The 20,008-nt window shown below is 48.6% G+C and overlaps 1 protein-coding gene across 9 annotated transcripts in view; it reads left to right on the forward strand.

The window, feature by feature from the left end:
* MPRIP (myosin phosphatase Rho interacting protein) overlaps nucleotides 1–20,008 on the forward strand; it is a 206,753-nt gene that overhangs the window by 147,571 nt on the left and 39,174 nt on the right. For 6 of the 9 annotated variants that reach the window (XM_063934824.1, XM_063934821.1, XM_063934823.1 and 3 more), the window contains 3 exons: nucleotides 4,719–4,878; nucleotides 5,857–5,961; nucleotides 6,882–6,938. In XM_063934824.1, the coding sequence (XP_063790894.1) occupies nucleotides 4,719–4,878; nucleotides 5,857–5,961; nucleotides 6,882–6,938 (322 nt within the window). The remainder of the gene's footprint in view (nucleotides 1–4,718; nucleotides 4,879–5,856; nucleotides 5,962–6,881; nucleotides 6,939–20,008) is intronic. The other 3 variants (XM_063934822.1, XM_063934827.1, XM_063934829.1) reach the window with 1 other exon arrangement.

Below are 20,008 nucleotides of genomic sequence, written 5' to 3' on the forward strand. Positions count from 1 at the left end.
TCCCCTGCTCTGTACAGTATCTTCATACCATCTGCTTTATTAACGTTTTCTCTTCTGTGTCTTTTCCGTGCCAGAAGGTTAGAGTTTAAAAGTAAAATAAATGTACGAAAATACTTCAGTAAACATTTGCTAAACTGCCCTGAGGTATTATTTCTCCAAGACACTGCTGCAATCTATTCTTAAGTATTGAAGTAACAGACTAGCAGCAGTAGCCTGACTGAATCAGCCAAAGCCCGTCCTCCCCACACACAGTCATATACGTCTTACTCAGACATCTAACTTTCAGCGCAGTTGCTGAATGCACTCAGTGTACCTGAGCTTCTGAGGAAAACATTGATTAAGTGTGTCTGTACAATCTGTCAGTGTTATGACGGTGCTCAATTACTCGCCAATCAAAATGATGCAGGGATCTGATTTGTTACCCATCATGATTTGTGACCACGGATGCCAAACATCAGTCGCCCTGTAATGTTGTTTGCCTGGCACGGAAAAGATTGCATCTTCTGCCTTAGACTTTAATGGGCCCCATCACACAGCGAAGGCAGCCCCTTTGGAAGACCATACCAGTAGTTGGCCTACTAGTTCAGTAGGGACTAGTGACGACTTTGAGGCATAAGACAAAGAGTGCCTCATTGGTTCCTAGTGAATTGATAGGCTGATGAATCCTCTGCCCACAAAATGGCTGCCTTCACTGCAACTGGGCATACACCCTATCCCCTGGTCTGACGTCTCTCAGCAAGACAGGTGATATAAATCGGCTGTTGCCATCTAATGTAATGACAGCGTCCACACTAATGACAATCTCCGCCAATAATACTCGTTAGATGTGTTTTGATTTATTTACGATGAAACCTTTGATGATTTCACTGATAATTTTGTGATTTATTGATTTTTGTTTTTCCCCCTTATTTTCCTGGTTTAGTACACTCATTTTCCAGGCCTTATTCTGTTTCCAGGTCTTGTTGCTCTTCACCTCCTCCTCCTGCTGTGCTGCTGTGCGAGGTGGCCATCTTTTCTGAGCCCGCTTCCCTGCCATCTCGTCTTAGTGTCCGAGTGTATGAGACAAGAGATGTGACTTTCTGTCCTAGGAAAAACAAGTGGTTTTTTTTTGTTTTTGTTTTTTTTCTTTCCCTCCGAAAATCTGCTGTCTCTTCTGCTGACTCCCTCTGATGTGTAACACCTTTGGCCACCTAGGAGGCCGGTACACTGTTACTGGCAATAAAAAGTGTTGTTTCACATAGCTACTTGAAACTTAACCTGTGGTAATAGGTTTATGTAACGCCATGGTACAAATAGTACATTTGCTGTAACCCATAGCAACCTGTTACATGATTGCCTTTCCCCATTTAGTTTGACTAATGCTGGCCAAGTTTGAGCTGGCGTCGCGCATTGGCATGATTCTTTCCCAATATGGCGGCACACAGTTTGGCCATGTTGGACAAATCGTAGTTGTTCCTGGGGTGTAGTGCCTGTTATGATCCAGTTGATCTCCGTCTGGCCATAATGTCCTCCTATTTGTTTTGGGGTTAGATATGTGCCAAATATCCAGGCAAATTCAAATTATTGGTACCTCTAGATAAGCATTGTTCTAGCTTGATGGAAGTCGTACACATTGGTTGCTATGGTAACAGTAAATGTATGTTTGCTTTGTGTTATTAAATGACATTGGATAATTTTATAGTCAAAGAACAATTGCTGTTTAGATATTTTTGATATATACTTCAAAGTACATTCAATTAAGAATGAAAAGACAAAAATGAACTGTTTTGTAACTTTAATGCTCTTCTTAAAGCTGAAGAATAATCCGTAATGAACGGCTTCATGCCGTATAGAAATTTACCTTAAATAAATTTGGTGATCGCAGAAGCCAGTGTGGGGGTTCTAGACCAAATACAACCAAGATTGACCTTTCAAAATATAAGAGCATGATTAAATTGACAATACTTTTGGTCAAGTGCAGCAAAAAGCCAGCAGCCAATCTGTGAATGAGTACGCACGTCAGCTGACCGCACTGCTTTTTGACTGTAATATGATGAGAACCAATGGCTGCTTGGATAAGTGACTGCAGTTTAGCATGTATCCAACTTTTACTTGTGGCCCACAGTTCGCCAGTGCTGCCCATGACAACTTTTTGGGCTGTTAGATGTTTCCTGACAATATCATTACACTTATTTTTTATTTGTTATAATTAAACGTAATCTTGCTCTCAGAAACTTTGTTTCCAGCTTCTGCTGAATTGTGGATGCTGAAATGCGTATTGCAGTTGCTGGTTCACACCATAGGATAGAAGATTTGGTTCACCGGTTGCAGGGCCACAGCCCCAAACCATTCATAGGTACTATTTCCACAAACTCCTGGGACCAGACAAATTCCAGGGCTCTGGGTCTCTGTAATGATGATGGAATTTGGTGCCACCTACTATTGCCAAACTGCAGGAGCGAAGACCTGGGGTGTGAGGGCGGGGAGGGGGACGCAACGTAGGTGGTCTCTCTTCATACCACAGAATCCTTTTTCCATTAGATGCCAATATAGATTGCTCCATGACGCCCATATTGTGCGACAGTCTGCCCAGTATTTCGGTAAGCACAGCTTTTTCCCCGCAGGGAATTTGCGATTGTTTAATAAGCGGCTCCGGAGCCCAGGAGCAGACGTGGATTTAATGGCTCATAACTGTGCAAGATCAAAACGTTTGCAGAGAAGAGACAGATGCTTGATTGAACTACCTTGTGATCTTGTTAACTCGGAACAACTGCCAAAAATCTCCTGCTGCATAAGTGTGTATAACTGCTGATCACTTAGGGGAAGGGGGGGGGGGGTACTGTACAGTTATATCCGCTATGGACTTGGCACTGGGCTGAAAAAGTCACACATTTCTTTATGGAGTTCTCCGCTCTTTGCAAAAATAGTCATAAGTTGGGGGGCTCGTTAAGTACGGATGACCGAATCGTTGTCGGAACAGATCTCTCCTTCAAAGAGTTCAACGTTGCTTTCTATAAACTTAAACACGTTCACCGTTTATCTTTTTCTTCAAAAAGTCCTCCTTTGAAGTGTTTCCCTAAATCCTAAATTGAAAACACCCCTCAGCTGACCTTAGATAATGTTGTTTGAAGTTACAACTTTGCACTTTTGTCTTTTTCGTCTGTTGAGTTTTATTGGGAGCAGACTGTATTGTACAGGGCTGTAGTAAAGGCTGCCATATTCCTGCCATATCTATACTGGAGGCAGCCATAGTAGCCCAGGGGCTCTCCTGGCAGGAGCACCGGGGGCTGCGCCTAGCAGTTGTCTTTCCTGAGGCTCCTCAATTTCTCTCCTTGTCCCAGCCAAACACTGTGGGAGGGGTGTGAGCCAGGTACAACCAATCACGAACTGCTGTTAAGTGTTTGCGGCTTGTGATTGGTCCTTCAAGTCACACCCCTCACAAGTGACCTTTAACTGATTGAATGGATTTCTATTACAGAGCTGGCTATGTGGGAGCTGGGAGAGCCCCTTGCACCCTGTTTGTTGCTGCTGAAATGACTAGTCTGTTTCTCTTCTCAGTAAAGCTAGTTGTTTTACCATGCTTATGTTTATTCAGTACCAGCTGAGCTTTGTGTTTATGTGCACTATATGATGTTGACTTATAATATTTGTGAGAACTATTAACATACAGTTAAACAACCGATATGCCTCATAAAGTGTTTTTTTATTGCTACCGCAAATACCATATAAAGGTGATGGATGAACATTTATATGGGGTTTTTAAAATGCTAGCAACACCAACCAATAAAACAGCTTGTCATCAACACAGGGGAAATGCACACTAGCTCTTTAACATTGTTTTACCTGCGGTTAGTTGGTTTAGTTTATTCACGCAGGAAGACATTCCAGGGCAGGCCAAAACATGAAGTTCGGTTATAATAATGTGCAGACCCATCCAGAAGGTACCACGCTGAGCTCAGTCAGGGCCGGGTTTACGGGCACATGCAAACCGCACGCTATTTCAGTGTTCACTTAGTTGAGCGATTATTTGCTTTTGCCCATGCACAGAAAATGTAAAAATGCCCTACAGTGCATGTTATCAGAATTGAGCAGTTAAGCAATGGGCGTTACTGGGCTATGGCCTGACATGAAAAAAAGAAACTGGTCTCATGGGCGTGTTACGGGATTGTAGGTGAAAGCTGCTGCGTTCCCAGATGCACAGCTGCTTCCACAGAGCCTGGATCAGGTGCAAGTGTGCAAGTGTCGATGGTGCACGCGATGATGCGCCGATGGTGGACAGTCTAGAACCACTGACTGTGTTACGGCATGCACGGACGCTACAAGTGTCCATCTTGAGGCTTGCACGCTCAGGAGCATGCCAGTACACAAGGGGAAGGCTGAAAGTAGCATTTGCATGATATTGCACCTGCAACTCTGGCAACATGCGTCTTGCAGATGTAGCCACTGGATCAGGCTAAAAATCACTGCCATATATCCCTTGCATCTGCTCTATATGTCCTCTGAAGGAAGCCAGAATAAGGCTTATACCACTCAGACAATTGGCATTATCCTGGTCTGTGAATTGGCTGAGACAGCCGGGAAGGGTACCTGATCATGTTTTATTTGTTGGCGTTGCATTGCATTAATACGCTTGCTCTCTGGGAATGGTGACCTGTAGGAGCGGGGATCTATGTTTTTCATTTTTGAAGTTCTCTTCTGCCTGATGTATATTTTCTCTGTTCATGTGTCTATGGTCTTAGCCCCTCCCACATTCTGTGTCTCAGGCGCTCGCTGGTCATCGAGAAGTTTGAAGCTCTGGATATTGAGAAGGCGGAACACATGGAGACTAGCTCTTCGGCAGCTCCCAGCAGTGAGGCCCGGCAGGGCCGCAGCGAGAAGCGCACCTATCCTAGGAAACGGGTAAAGACATTTTTAGATTAATTTGTGGTGAGGGCAGACAGACCTCTAATAGTGTTTTACCCTTAGTTAAGAAAAGCCTCTCTCCTTGTGGGTGGTGGCGATGCCTGTGATTTATAAGCAGAAACAAATGAGCGCCTGTGTTTCAGCACCTACTTATCGCGATCCCTCCGTTTCTCCGCTACGTTTGCAGGACGGAGCACGTTGCGTGGCGTTCTATTAGGATATTTGCAACTTTCTGATTTTTGATAATTGCGATGGGCTGGTTGCCCGCTGGCCTTCCCTACCTCCCTGATGGTGACGTGCTGTAATTCCACAGCGACTGACCACTAGTTCTCCAACTAGAAAATGACAACATAGCGGATACAATGATGAAGACGACACATGGGAGTGGAGGGGAGATGTTCTCCCATATCACATGACAGGGTTCTGTTTGGAGATGTAGCTCCTTAATGTGATGCAGAGAAAATGTTACTTTGCCTTTCTCCATACAGAGTAGAGCATTGTGAAACCATGGAGAGGTGTGGGTAGGACCTGATTGGGTTTATGCCAGCGGGCATGCGTGTAAGAGAAGCTCGCCGTGGTAGTGTAGCCAGAGTTGCTGCGACAATCATGGGGTTAGGTGGAAATTGGAGCACAGCAATATTCTACTCCTAATTTTCGTTTCTGAAAGTATTGCACATCCTTCTAATTGTCAGTAGCAACCTGTCATTATGTTGCACCGTGAGCACCATTTCCAACAGGCTTTTTGGTTTTCTTGCTCCTACATGGGGTTAGGTGTAAGTACCATTACTAACTCTATTGTCCGGAGTGCTGGAGGCAATGCAATCAAATGAGTGTGCAATTAGTCGCATAGGGCTTACAATCATTGTTGGCGCCTGGAATTGCGAAGGCATTGTGTTACGCTCACAATCAGTCTCTTGCTCCATTCCACTCCGTTAAGCCGCCCTCTTACCTCTCTGGCTCTCTCTCTCGTTACAGGATGAGGCGGGGATGGCCTCTATTCCAGATGTATCCGTCTCCCCTATGTCACAATACCGAAGGGCGAAATCCCTGGATCGCCGATCCACAGAGTCTTCAATGACGGTGAGACAGCGAGTGTCACGTGACCCAAGCCTCGTCCCACTAACAGACGTTCCCCTGCCTGCACTCACTCCATTGTCTCCTCTTCTCCATAAAATATGGTCACAGTTGTCCACCCATCTGTCATATGGAATGTCCGTGTTAGTGGAAGGAGCACGGAGTAGTTGGGTCTCTTTGTCTGACGATGGGCTTCTTACTTAATGTAGAGATATGTGTGGCATGTCTAGCTCAGTCCCTGCCTCACAAATAGCCAGCATGCTGTGCACACAGGCGCCCTTGGAAATGTCTATGCATTTGGGCTCGTCTCTATTTAAATCATAAACCTGAGTCGATACGATAATGTTGTGAGGGTTAACGGATGGAGAGGAGAAATTATTTTGGAATTGACAGCACCCCCGCCCCCCAACGATCCTTAGTGTATTTCTGTATATTTGGGAGCAGGAGTTATTCTGGTGCCTCAGTCATGTGACCGGGTCCAGTGTATAAGAGGCTGCTGTGACACTTGTACGGACAGATGAGTACGTGAGCAGACTCCAGCAATGAAGCTGGATGACGGAAAGAAGGTTTGTCTGCTCAGTCGTTGTGGAGAGGCCTTGCCCCTCCTCCTCTTTCCACCTTGACCCAGGGCTGCGACCCCACTGTTGCATTTTAGCAGTAAAGAAGATCCATAAACCTGCCCAGAAACAGAATTACTGACGCATCTATGTATTTATTTTCTAGGAGTACAGTCTTATGTGATGCAAATATATTTATGTTGGTGGATACTATTGAACATGAATGAACAGCTGACATTAATGAAAGAATTGCTTCTCTTGTTGTTGTAGCGTTAAATGAACATAACCCTCAAACAGAACTGAACCTCAAGGGCTTATGGGTAATGCTCTGTGTTTTGTATGCTCATTATATTCTCATTCTATCCGCAGCCCGACCTTTTGAATTTCAAGAAAGGCTGGTTGACCAAACAGTACCAGGATGGGCAGGTGAGTCATGTTTTTACAAAGTAGCAAACACCTGTTCCAATGCTGGTTACACCAATGGTTTCCAGATCATCCCTTTAATAAGGGACATACATGCATTACACAGTTTCTGTAGCTGGCTGACGTTGTCCTTTTTCACCCTCTTTTAATCAACTACAGAACCTGTGTAATTAATGTGTCACTTATTAAGGGGATGTTCTGGCAACCCTCGTTATAATTCTCAATCTCTATATTTATGGTGCACGCTTTATTAGGATACATGTTTTTTAGTGACCACTTATTTGGATTGGGTGCAAGCAGTGACACGGGCTGGTTAAGATGCAGTTCCAGCCTCATGTGGCATTTCATGAGCTGCTGTCTCTCACCGATGCCAGTGTGATGCTTTTTGTTCATTTGCAATACCAAATTTTTGCAATTTAAAAATCGTCCGTTGTGTAATATGCTTAGTAACATAGGGGGTCATTCCGAGTTGATCGTAGTTGTGCTAAATTTAGCACAGCTACGATCATTCACACTGACATGCGGTGGGACGCCCAGCACAGGGTTAGTCCGCCCCGCATGTCGGTGCCACCCCCCCCCCCCCAGCGGCGATGCCTTTGCACTTCAAGAGGAGCTCCCGGCCAGCGCAGCTTCAGCGCGCTGGCCGGGAGCTGCTCATTGCTCCCCAGCTCGATGCGTGTGACGTCACCCAGCCGCTGCGGCCCGTCCCCCGCTCGGTCCGGCCACACCTGCGTTGGCTGGACCGCTCCCACAAAACAGCGGCTTAACGCTGCCATTCCGCCCCCTCCCGCCCGGCGACCGCCTCTGCCTGTCGATCAGGCAGAGGCGATCGCAGCCCTGCTACGGCCTTTGGCCGTCTGTTATGCGCCGGCGCACTACAGCGCCGGCGCATGCGCAGTAGAGACCTGTTCGCTCGGCTGCGACAAACAGCAGCGAGCGAACGGGTCAGAATGATCCCCATAGTGCAGAGGCGGGCAATGTACTACTAGTTCCAGCATGCCGGTAGCCAATGCTAAATCTATCTCGGAGTGTCTGCTGAAGCTGTAACAGTATCCTGAGTATTTCTCTTCCTCACCAGCTCCAGTATACAGGTCTCTACTGCGCATGCGCCGGCGCTGTAGTGCGCCGGCGCATGCGCAGTAGAGACCTGTTCGCTCGGCTGCGACAAACAGCAGCGAGTGAACGGGTCAGAATGATCCCCATAGTGCAGAGGCGGGCAATGTACTACTAGTTCCAGCATGCCGGTAGGCCTGAAGGAGGCACCACAAACTGAGACTTGCAGTTAGACTCCTGATGTAGCAATTGATAAATGGGGAACTGTAAAACATTATGATCTACCTAATATTAAAAACTTTTAGCCAGTTAGCACGTTTAAGACAGTCATTGTTATACAAAGATTCTGTAGCCGTATGAAACAATTCGTTGCGACTCTTGGGAAGGAAGGGTAGTGTGGTCAGAACGTATACTGTACATTCTAGAACTATCCCCAGGTGCATCCCCACTAAATTCACTGCAGTTGGGTGAGACGGGCAGGAGGGTTGGTTAATTGCTGATTAGAGTTAAGGGAACGTTTGTAACCTGTTCTACATAATCTTCATCTACTCTTACATTCGGACAGAAAAGTTTACGCGTTTCGCCTGCAGAAAAATTGAGTACATATGATAAACCCAGGCGTAACCGTTTTTACCCATCTCTGTTCACACTTTGGACCAATTTTGTCTTGTTACAGGAGAAGGGCATTAATAGTGCTAATTGTGAGGATGCATGGCATATTAGGGGGAATTGCAGTGCAGACATCCCCCCACAGTAATGACAATAATATGTGGTGTTCATTGATCAGACCCAGGTGGAACCTTGCCTTTAATCAAGGTTACAGCACGTATCTGATCAATGAGCACTGCATATTATTGTCATCCCTGAGGGTTGGGGAGTCTGCATTGCAATTCTCCCTACACCTATATAAAATTCCACAGTCTGCTTAGAGCCTTTAATATAAAATAAGAGACTTAATAGCTTTAGAAATGCCCATAGCGTTATTATACTCAGATCATGTTCTCATATGGCTGGTGAATGACATGCTACCTGGACACCACTTTCCATCCCCTGTGGCAGCAGGTGTGCAGTCCTCCCTGTGACGGCGGCTCTTCCTGCCAGACAGGGGTCGTGTACCCTGCATAATATTGTATTCTCCCTGTGTGGCTGCGTAAGTGCATACAGTAAACAGACAGCGTGCTCTGTGAGGAACAGGGAGCCTGAGGTTGCGCTTGTTGTGATGTGAGCTGGAAGTTATGCAGACACTGTGTGTGCAAGCAGAGGCAGGGAGGGGAGGGGGCCGGTTACATCATGACCTTATTACAGCTGCCAGCTGCGGCCCCCCTGGGACTGCAGGATACTGGGAGCTGGTGAGGAAGAGAAATACTCAGGATACTGTTACAGCTTTAGCAGACACTCCGAGATAGATTTAGCATTTGGCTGGGAGCTGGTAGCACAGGCACGGCTCTATTCCTGTGAGGGGGTGGACCTCCTCCTGGATTTGCTAGCTCAGTGCTTCCTTGTTCAGCAACACTGTAAGGTAAAATCCTGGTGTGAACTCTTCTCTGTATTCAGGAAGTGACTAAACAATGGAGGTGCTCCTCTCTCCCAGCATTGTCTCCTTCAGAGCACTGCCAGTCTGGACTCTAAGGAGGCATGTATGAGAATCCGAGGTGTCCCTGCACACGTGACTTAGTTAGAAAATAGTGCCTCTATAGACCACACATTTCCATGGACCATAAAGGAGAGGCACCATACAATCAACCCAAAAAAACCTCTGACCTCTCTAGTCCAGTAAACGCCGGCCACGGAGATAGTTTCTGTTACGTTCTAGAGGATGCTGGGGTCCATATTAGTACCATGGGGTATAGATGGGTCCACCAGGAGCCATTGGCACTTTAAGAGTTTAACAGTGTGGGCTGGCTCCTCCCTCTATGCCCCTCCTACCAGACTCCGTTTAGAAAACCTGCCCGGAGGAGCCGGTCACAGCTAGGGGAGCTCTACAGAGCTTTCTTAGTAAAAGTTTATTTTAGAGTTTTTTATTTTACAGGGAGGCTGCTGGCAACAGCCTCCCTGCATCAAGGGCAGTGTCCGCCCTGCGGGGTCTGAGCCACTGTCTCCGCTGACTGGACACTGAACTCCAGAGGGGATAGATCGCTCCCCGCCGCAGGGGAACGCTCACCCCAGCAGCATGCCACCACCCCCTTGCAGAGCTGAAGTTTGTGGCGAGTGAGTCACCGACCCCCCCCCCCCCCCCCCCCTTCCTAGCAAGTGGGGGATCGGTGTGAGGATGGCGGCATCCGCTCCGGGGGCTCAGCGGTACTTAGGTGCGGTGCTGTGAGGGGCGCCCAGAGCCGGCGCCTTAACCCTACACTGACCAGAAAGCCAGTCGGGGTCTGCGGATCTCAGCCACTATAATCTTGGAAGAGCGGGAAGACAGTGCCATTAAGGGGCGGAGCTTCTCCTCAGAGCGGACCCAGCAGTGTTCAGCGCCATTTTCCTGTCTGCAGACACACAGCCAGTGGAAGAGCAGTCCCTCCAGAGCACCTCCAGCTATCTGTACGGTACCAGGGGGTTGTAGAAGGGAGGGGAGGCTGTGTAAGACTGTGTCACCTATTAAGGGACACAGTTAGCGCTGGTTTAAGGGTCTCCCTATACCTATATAGCGCTGTGTGTAGGTTGGCTCCAATCTCTGTGTCTCTCTGCCATTCTTGGGGGGGGGGGGGGGGGGGGGGGGGAGACTCTGTCTGCACTGTACCCTGTGTGTATGTGGGGTGTACAAGCAAACATGTCTAGAGACTGTTGTCTCATATGCTGCAGAGGATTTATCTTCTCAGGAAGATCCCATCCCATGTAATCAGGATTGCACTGAGCTGTAGCGCAGATCCCAGCTAGAGAACCGGAGTGGTTAGCCTCTCTTAGGGGGGCTATTTCTCAGATTTCTGAAAGGATTGAGCTTGCAACTCAGGTATTGCAATCATCTATGGCAGTATGGTCTGATACTGCTTCCTTGGGGCCCCCTGCGGTACATTCTCACAAACGTGCTCTTACCCAAATTATGCAGGGTGACACGGATACCGATTCTGACACAGCAGACGGTGATGGGGATGTGTCGAGGGGGTCGGCATCACTTGCTAAGGAGGTGCAGTTGATGATTGAGGCCATGCGGGATGTGTTACATATTCTGACACACCTCCTGAGCAGGTTGAGGAGGCCTTTTTCACGGACAGTAAGAAAGCCTCTCTCACCTTCCCGGCATCTAAGGAATGAAATGCTATATTTGAAAAAGCCTGGGACAACCCGGAGAAAAAATTCCAGATCCCTAAAAGGGTCTTGGTTGCTTTTCCCTTCCCGGAAGACGATAGAAAAAAATGGGAGTCTCCGCCTATAGTTGATGCCTCTGTCTCCAGGCTGTCAAAACAGGTGGTCTTACCAGTCCCGGGATCTACCGCATTGAAGGACCCGGCAGATCGCAAAGTGGATGCTACGCTCAAATCCATATACACTGCTTCAGGGGCTATACTGCGGCCTACTATTGCCTGTGCATGGATTTCTAAAGCTATAGCCAAGTGGTCAATCACTCTGCAGGAGGACTTGACTACGATGGATAAAAGTGACGTTGATTTGTTTTTACGTAACATACAGGATTCTGCATGGTTCCTGGTAGAATCCATGAAGGATCTGGGTTCCATGGCTGCGGGGATCTTCTCCATGTCCGTCTCGGCTCGCAGGGGTCTCTGGCTGCGCCAGTGGTCTGCGGACGCGGAATCCAGAAAAAGTGTGGAGAGCCTACCCTATACAGGACAGGCTCTGTTTGGGGAGGCACTGGATGCGTGGATTGCTACGGCTACCGCGGGTAAGTCTCCTTTTCTCCCCTCAGCTGCACCGGTTACGAAGAAGCCTTTTACTCCCACCACGTCACAGTCCTTTCGGCCCGCGAGGCCTAGAAAGAACAAGCCTTCTCACATCTTCTTTAGAGGTGGTCGTGCCAAAGCCAAAAAGCCTGCTCCCGCAGGGTCACAGGACCAGAAGCCTGCTTCTGGTGCCTCAAAGTGCTCAGCATGACGGTGGACCGCACAGCTTGGAGGTAGGTCAGGTGGGAGCTAGACTCCGGCATTTCAGCCACGTCTGGGTGTCATCTGGCCTGGACCCTTGGATACAAGATATAGTGTCCAGGGCGTACAGGCTGTAGTTTCAGACTCTCCCACCTCACCGTTTCTTCAAATCAGGCTTGCCAGCTTTGCCGGCAGATAGAGTGATTTTTGTGGACGCTATCCGAAAATTGGTAGTGTCCGAGGTCATTGTTCCAGTTCCGCCTCATCAGTTGAACAAAGGTTACTATTCAAACCTTTTTGTGGTACCGAAGCCGGATGGTTCGGTGAGACCAATTTTGAACTTGAAGTCTTTGAACCCTTATCTCAGGGACTTCAAATTCAAGATGGAGTCTCTGAGAGCAGTTATCTCAGGACTGACGGAGGGGGAGTTCCTGGTGTCTCTGGACATCAAGGATGCGTGCCTCCACATTCCCATTTGGTCACCGCATCAGGCCTATCTCAGGTGTGCACTATTAGACGATCACTATCCGTTTTAGGCACTGCCGTTCGGTCTCTCCACGGCACAGAGAGTCTTCACCAAGGTGATGGCAGAGATGATGGTTCTCCTCCGCAAGCAGAGGGTGAACATAATTCCGTATCTGGACGATCTGCTGATCAAGGCATCGTCCAGAGAGAAGTTGTTAAGATCCATTGCTCTCACGACGCGTCTGCTCAAGGAGCACGGTAGGATCCTGAACCTTCAAAGTCTCATTTGGAGCCGACGAGGAGGCTGTCTTTCCTGGGGATGATCCTTGACACGGAGGTGCAGAGGGTGTTTCTACCGGTGGAGAAAGCGTTGGTGATTCAAACAATGGTCCGGGATGTCTTGAAGCCTGCCAGGGTATCAGTTCATCAGTGCATCCGCCTTCTGGAGAAGATGGTTGCCTCCTACGAGGCTCTGCAGTACGGAAGATTTCATGCTCGATCCTTTCAGCTGGATCTCGTGGACCAGTGGTCGGGATCTCACCTACATTAGGATGCATCAAACGCCCCGACATTCGGAATGCTTGCTGTCCCTATTCTTAAAATGTACCTTTTTAGCATAGAAAGGTGGTCAAGTTAAGAATCCCTTTTCCCTCTAAACATCCTGGAGCAACGGCCTTCTTCAAGCAGCACACCTTCTGCAGGATCGGGCTGTTCAGGTGCAGTTGGACAACGTAACCACAGTGGCCTACATAAGCCGACAAGGCAGAACGAAGAGCAGGGCTGCAATATCAGAGGTGACAAGAATCCTCCTCTGGGCAGAAATGATGTCAGCAATCTTCATTCCGGGAGTAGACAACTTAGAAATCGGATTTCCTCAGCAGACACGATCACCATCCAGGAGAGTGGGGCCTCCACCCGGAGGTGTTCGAGGAGGTAACCGGTTGGTGGGGGGTTCCTCGCATAGACATGATGGCCTCCCGCCTCAACAAGAAGCTGCGGAGGTACTGTTCCAGGTCGAGAGACCCACAGGCAGTGGCGGGGAACACACTAGTAGCACCGTGGGTGTTCACGTCAGTGTATGTGTTCCCTCCACTTCCTCTATTTCCAAAGTTCTACAAAGATATAAAAAGAACAAAGGTTCTGGCAATCCTCATTGCTCCGGACTGGCCAAGGAGGGCTTGGTATGCGGATCTGCTGGATCTACTGCTGGAAGATCCAAGGTCCCTACCTCTTCGAGAGGATCTTCTACTGCAGGGGCCGTTCGCTTATCAAGACTTACCACGGCTACATTTGACGGCATGGCGGTTGAGCGCCAGATCTTAGATCGGAAGGGTATTCCAAGCGAGGTTATTCCTACCCTGATACAGGCTAGGAAGGGGGGTAACGTCTAAACATTACCATCGAATTTGGAAAAAATGTGTGTCTTGGTGTGAATCCAAGAAATTTCCTGCAGTGGAGTTTCAACTTGGACGTTTTCTCCTTTTCCTGCAAGCAGGTGTGGATATGGGCCTGAGATTGGTCTACACCAAGGTCCAGATCTCAGCTTTATCCATTTTCTTCCAAAAACAATTGGCTGTCCTCCCTGAGGTTCAGACCTTTTTGAAAGGGGTTCTGCACATCCAGCCTCCCTTTGTGGCGCCAGCGGCACCCTGGGATCTTGATGTGGTATTACAGTTCCTGCAATCGGATTGGTTTGAGCCTCTACAGGAGGCTGAAATCAAATTTCTCACGTGGAAGGCGGTCACTTTGTTGGCCTTAGCTTCTGCTCGACGCGTGTCGGAATTGGGGGTTTTGTCCTGTAAAAGTCCCTATCTGGTCTTCCATGAAGATAGGGCGGAACTCAGGACTCGTCCGCAGTTCCTTCCTAAGGTTGTGTCAGCTTTTCATATCAACCAACTTATTGTGGTGCCAGTGGCTACTGACTCCTCAATTGCTTCAAAGGCCTTGGATCTTGTGAGGACTTTGAAGATTTATGTGAAGAAGATGGCTCGTCATAAAAAATCTGACTTTGTTTGTCCTCTCTGATCCCAAGAAAATTGGGTGTCCTGCTTCTAAGCAGTCGATTTCACGCTGGATCAGGTTCACCATCCAGCATGCTTATTCTACGGCAGGATTGCCGTGTCCAAAATCTGTTATGGCCCACTCTACTCGTAAGGTGGGCCCTTCCTGGACGGCTGCCCGGGGTGTCTCGGCTATACAGCTTTGCCGAGCAGCTACTTGGTCTGGGTCAAACACGTTTGCTAAGTTTTACAAGTTCGATACTTTGGCCTCTGATGACCTCAAGTTTGGTCAAGCAGTTTTGCAGGAGTCTCCGCGCTCTCCCTCCCGTTCTGGGAGCTTTGGTACATCCCCATGGTACTAATATGGACCCCAGCATCCTCTAGGACGTAAGAGAAAATAGGATTTTAAGTGCCAATGGCTCCTGGTGGACCAGTCTATACTCCATGGTACTAATATGGACCTCAGCATCCTCTACGGACTACGAGAAAAGGATTTACCGGTAGGTAATTAAAATGAAAATCCTATTTTTCCTGCGCATTTTGACCAACCACCATAACTGAATTAGTCTTGCTGAGATGGTCTATTAAAGTTACGGAGAGGTGATTTGTGGGACCCATATACAGTATGTACGGCTCAGGGGAAAATGTAACAAAGTGATGCTGCTTCCCTGATCCACGCAAAGCTGAACCCTTAATTAATTAATTCATTCATTAACAGCTTCTTATATAGCGCTGCATATTCCGTTGCGCTTTACAGTTGAAATAACAGTAATAGAAAATAAAACTGGTTAATAACAGGCAGACATAGAGGTAGGAAGGCCCTGCTCGTAAGTGTAAAATCTGCGCGGGGCCTTATTTGTGTGTTGGTGTGACACAACTTGCAAATGGTAGGCCCAGTTGCAAAAATATATTTTGGGTCCCCCCTCCTCCGCCTCTGTTCATAATATGCTAGTAGTGCAACACATTACAGCAAGGGAGAGGCAAGGCAGAGGGTGACAAGGGGAGGCAGTGGGTGACATGAGGAGAAGCCTACAGTCTGCCTTAGTGGGTGCAGGAGATGCATGCCGCATCACCATAGTAAGGGCCAGCCTCGCCAGGCATAGAGCCGCACGGTGCTGCCCGCATCTCTCCCGGGGTCCTGCAGTCTCCTCCCACCAGCTGCACAGCACGGATGGTGGAAGCACACTGCATTCTGCACTATAGTACTATTCTCAGGTCATTCTTCCCAATACCTGTGACTGCCCCTGGGTCCGACGTCACAAGGTCATACCACAGGCTCCCCACTGGTCGGTTGACCCTCCTGTATAAATGGTCAGGCGACTCAGGCCAGGGAAAACCTGCTGGTCCAGACACCACCGGGCCCCTTAGTGTCTAGTGACCCCAGTGCAGTGCACCAGCTGCACCACCAGTGACATACCTAAGGTTGAGTGCAGTGCTCTTTAACAGGTCAGTGATAGATTTTATATAGGCTTATTACAGGGCCGTAGCGGTGCCTGGCACACAGCACAAAAGCACTGTGGGCGCAGGACTGCCGGCAGAACCCGCAGGGCTGCGACGCTGACCACTGCTTATAGCGGCAGTGCCCCCTCTCCGGCCACAGCGCTTCCACTAACAGCAGCCTATCTGCAGCGCTGCAGCCTGCACCCGCTGGCAGCCACTGACAACCGTCTTAGTACTGTCAGTGCCTGAGTGCTGTGCTGTTGGTGGCGGCAATCTAATGAGGATAGATTTAAAAGCCAGCGCCACCGCAGCCACACTGACTGCAGGGAAGGAGCTAGGGAAGGCGGTGAGCGCTGTGTCTGAAGCCAGGACTCGGAGAGGAGCAGAGCCGGGCCTAGGCATAGGCGGTTTGCTGGGCATGGTAACACGCAGAACGGGAGCACCTGGCGGGTGGGCAGCCACAGATAAAATGCGTGACAGGCAGGGAGGCAGATTCTCTGTGACGCTGCAATTAGCCCAGCCCCTCAGTCTCCACTGCATACCTCCTGTACGAGGCTGTGCTGCTTTCTCTCCTACGTCCCATGGTTCGTCCCGCGCCTCCGCCTCCCCTCAGACATTCATCCAGTCTTTCGCCTCCCCCCGATCTGAACTGTGCATCCAGATATGTCGGAGGTGGAGTTTCCCATCAGTATGTAAAATAGGCCATTCACCGCGGGGTTGTGGGTAGCCCAAGACTGTGCCCAGCTCAGCAGAGCCTGTGTGTAATCACATTGGGTATTGTTTCTGGTGGCGGCAGCAGCGGTGGTTCCTTCTCTTTCTTCCTCCTGCAACGTGTAGTGTATGTAAGTAGTGTGTTGCGAGCTTGCGGGAGGCGAGATAACCAGGATGGAGAGGAGGGAACAGGGGCTCCATGCATCAGTATGACTCTGAATTGCACAGTTTGTGCGGAGGAGGGGGTCCCGACTCCCATGGTTCCTGTATCTGAGTGTTATCCTGCTACCTGCTTGTGCTAATTTGTACTATTAGAATCAGATCATGAGATCAGCTTCCAACAAATCCCCACCCAGCCTTCCCACAATGTCAGTGTTGGGGGTAATCTCATCTGCCCGAAGTATTGCTGGCTACAGTAATCATTACACTGCTGGTGCCCATGCTGCACCCTGATGATACTGAGCCAGCACCCTGCATACCCCTTCCCCCCCATTTTTCCATGTATGTGATATATAGGACCCCATTCAGCAGGTACTGATGTGAATACATGGAATATTCTCTGTAAAGTGCTGCATTAATATGCATGCACTATGTAAATAACTTAAATAATAAACAGTAGTGTAAGGTGTATACAGGGGTCAGTGATGTAGTGTAGGGTGTAAAAGGGTCAGTGATAACGTATAGGGTCAGGGATGTAGTGTATGGTATACAGGGGTCAGTGATGTAGTATAGGGTGTAGAGGGGTCAGTGATAACGTATAGGGTATAGAGGGGTCAGGGATGTTAGTGCAGGTTCTGGAGGGGTCAGAGATGTAGTATAGGGTATAGAGGGGTCAGGGATGTTAGTGCAGGGTCTGGAGGGGTCAGGGATGTTAGTGCAGGGTCTAGAGGGGTCAGGGATGTAGTGTAGGGCGTAGAGGGGTCAGGGATGTAGTGTAGGGCGTAGAGGGGTCAGGGATGTAGTGTAGGGCGTAGAGGGGTCAGGGATGTAGTGTAGGGCGTAGAGGGGTCAGGGATGTAGTGTAGGGCGTAGAGGGGTCAGGGATGTAGTGTAGGGCGTAGAGGGGTCAGGGATGTAGTGTAGGGCGTAGAGGGGTCAGGGATGTAGTGTAGGGTCTAGAGGGGTCAGGGATTTAGTTTAGGGTCTAGAGGGGTCAGGGATGCTGGTGCAGGTTCTGGAGGGGTCAGAGATGTAGTGTAGGGTGTAGAGGGGTCAGGGATGCTGGTGCAGGGTCTGGAGGGGTCAGGGATGCTAGTGCAGGGTCTAGAGGGGTCAGGGATGTAGTGTAGGGTATAGAGGGGTCAGGGATGTAGTGTAGGGTATAGAGGGGTCAGGGATGTAGTGTAGGGTCTAGAGGGGTCAGGGATGTAGTGGTGGGTCTAGAGGGGTCAGGGATGTAGTGGTGGGTCTAGAGGGGTCAGGGATGTAGTGTAGGGTATAGAGGGTTTAGTGATGTAGTGTGGGGTATAGAGGGATTAGTGATGTAGTGTGGGGTATAGAGGTGTCAGGGATGTAGTGTAGGGTATAGAGGGATTAGTGATGTAGTGTGGGGTATAGAGGGATTAGTGATGTAGTGTGGGGTATAGAGGTGTCAGGGATGTAGTGTAGGGTATAGAGGGATTAGTGATGTAGTGTGGGGTATAGAGGGATTAGTGATGTAGTGTGGGGTATAGAGGTGTCAGGGATGTAGTGTAGGGTATAGAGGGATTAGTGATGTAGTGTGGGGTATAGAGGGATTAGTGATGTAGTGTGGGGTATAGAGGTGTCAGGGATGTAGTGTAGGGTATAGAGGGATTAGTGATGTAGTGGTGGGTCTAGAGGGGTCAGGGATGTTGTGGTGAGTCTAGAGGGGTCAGGGATGTAGTGGTGGGTCTAGAGGGGTCAGGGATGTAGTGTAGGGTATAGAGGGATTAGTGATGTAGTGTGGGGTATAGAGGGATTAGTGATGTAGTGTGGGGTATAGAGGGATTAGTGATGTAGTGTGGGGTATAGAGGGTTCAGGGATGTAGTGTAGGGTATAGAGGGATTAGTGATGTAGTGTGGGGTATAGAGGTGTCAGTGATAAGGGGCAATATATTGTGAATTGTGAATAATAGACACTACTGTGTGACATAATATGAATAAGGGGTACTATCGTGTAATGTAATGTAAATAAGGTTGCATTACAGTGTGGTGTAATTTGAATTGGAGGTACTATTGTGTGTCCTGTCCCGGCAAAAACATTCCTCTTTTTTTTTTTTGGGACGCGCCTTCAGCGCACACTGTAGCTATTTAAAATATGGAGGTGCCAATGCTCTTGCTGGCAGTGGCATCAAAATGAGGGTTGCTATGTGTGAGAGGTGATGGTTGTTGCTGGCTGCTGCTGTAACCTGTTCTGCTGTGTGATTTGTACTGTGCTGGGAGAGCAGTTCTGCGTCAGAGACGGAACTAGCGGTGGTGCTAGGGGGCACCAGCTAAAATCTTGCCTAGGGCATCAAATTAGTTAGGGCCTGCTCTGGAGAGGAGAATGCAGCAGTCAGTGTCTGCAGCCATCTGGAAGACCAGATCTTACACGGAGAGTAGTGAATTACCTACTGTATGAGACTTTAGTTAGGCACTCCTGCTAGTTGTTGAATGATTATAGCTTAGATGTTTATTAAATGTATATACTTGTTGTGCCCTATATATATTATATATATGTGTGTATAATAATCCAATTACTCTGCTGGCACTTGCTCATAAATAAAAAAATCAATCCATATATCTCCATAATAAGGGCATGCCTCATCGTCCGTACCATACAAGCAATAAAATTGCAGGTGCTCTGAAACATTGATGCTTTTTGCATTTATGAAGTTTTGAGTGCCGTTATTGGCGCTGCTACTGCAGGGGCAGCCACGCTTCCAGATTCTGGTCCCCTCCAGTGTTACAATCCGTAAATTCAAAACATGACGTGGGGGGGCGGTTTCTTGCACATAGCACCAAAATGTCTAGTTACCGCACTGACTTATTATATTGCCTCCCTGGATAGTAAAGGGCTGTACTTTACCATCCAAGGAGCGAAGTCCCTTTCTTCCAACTTGTGCAGTCACCAGCAGGGGATCGATCACCAACTTTGAATGGCAGACTATACAAAAAGCCCTCCTGGCTCTTTAGCCATGTGGACTATTCTATGTTCACTCTGTGAATCCGTGAAAGTTGCTGCATTGCCACCTGCTGGCCAAGGCATGCAGCACTTGATGTCCAATTTTTTATTTTTATTTTGTTGGCCCAGCACTTTGAGATTAACATATGCACAAGTTATCCTGCGGTTTTGTGGGAGGGGTTTCTGAGTGTGCAGTCTGGTATAAGTGAAATTACAGACTGCCAGTTATTTGGTGGAAGGGACAAA

The sequence above is a fragment of the Pseudophryne corroboree genome, chromosome 7, assembly GCF_028390025.1.
Source record: "Pseudophryne corroboree isolate aPseCor3 chromosome 7, aPseCor3.hap2, whole genome shotgun sequence".
Lineage (NCBI taxonomy): Eukaryota > Metazoa > Chordata > Amphibia > Anura > Myobatrachidae > Pseudophryne > Pseudophryne corroboree.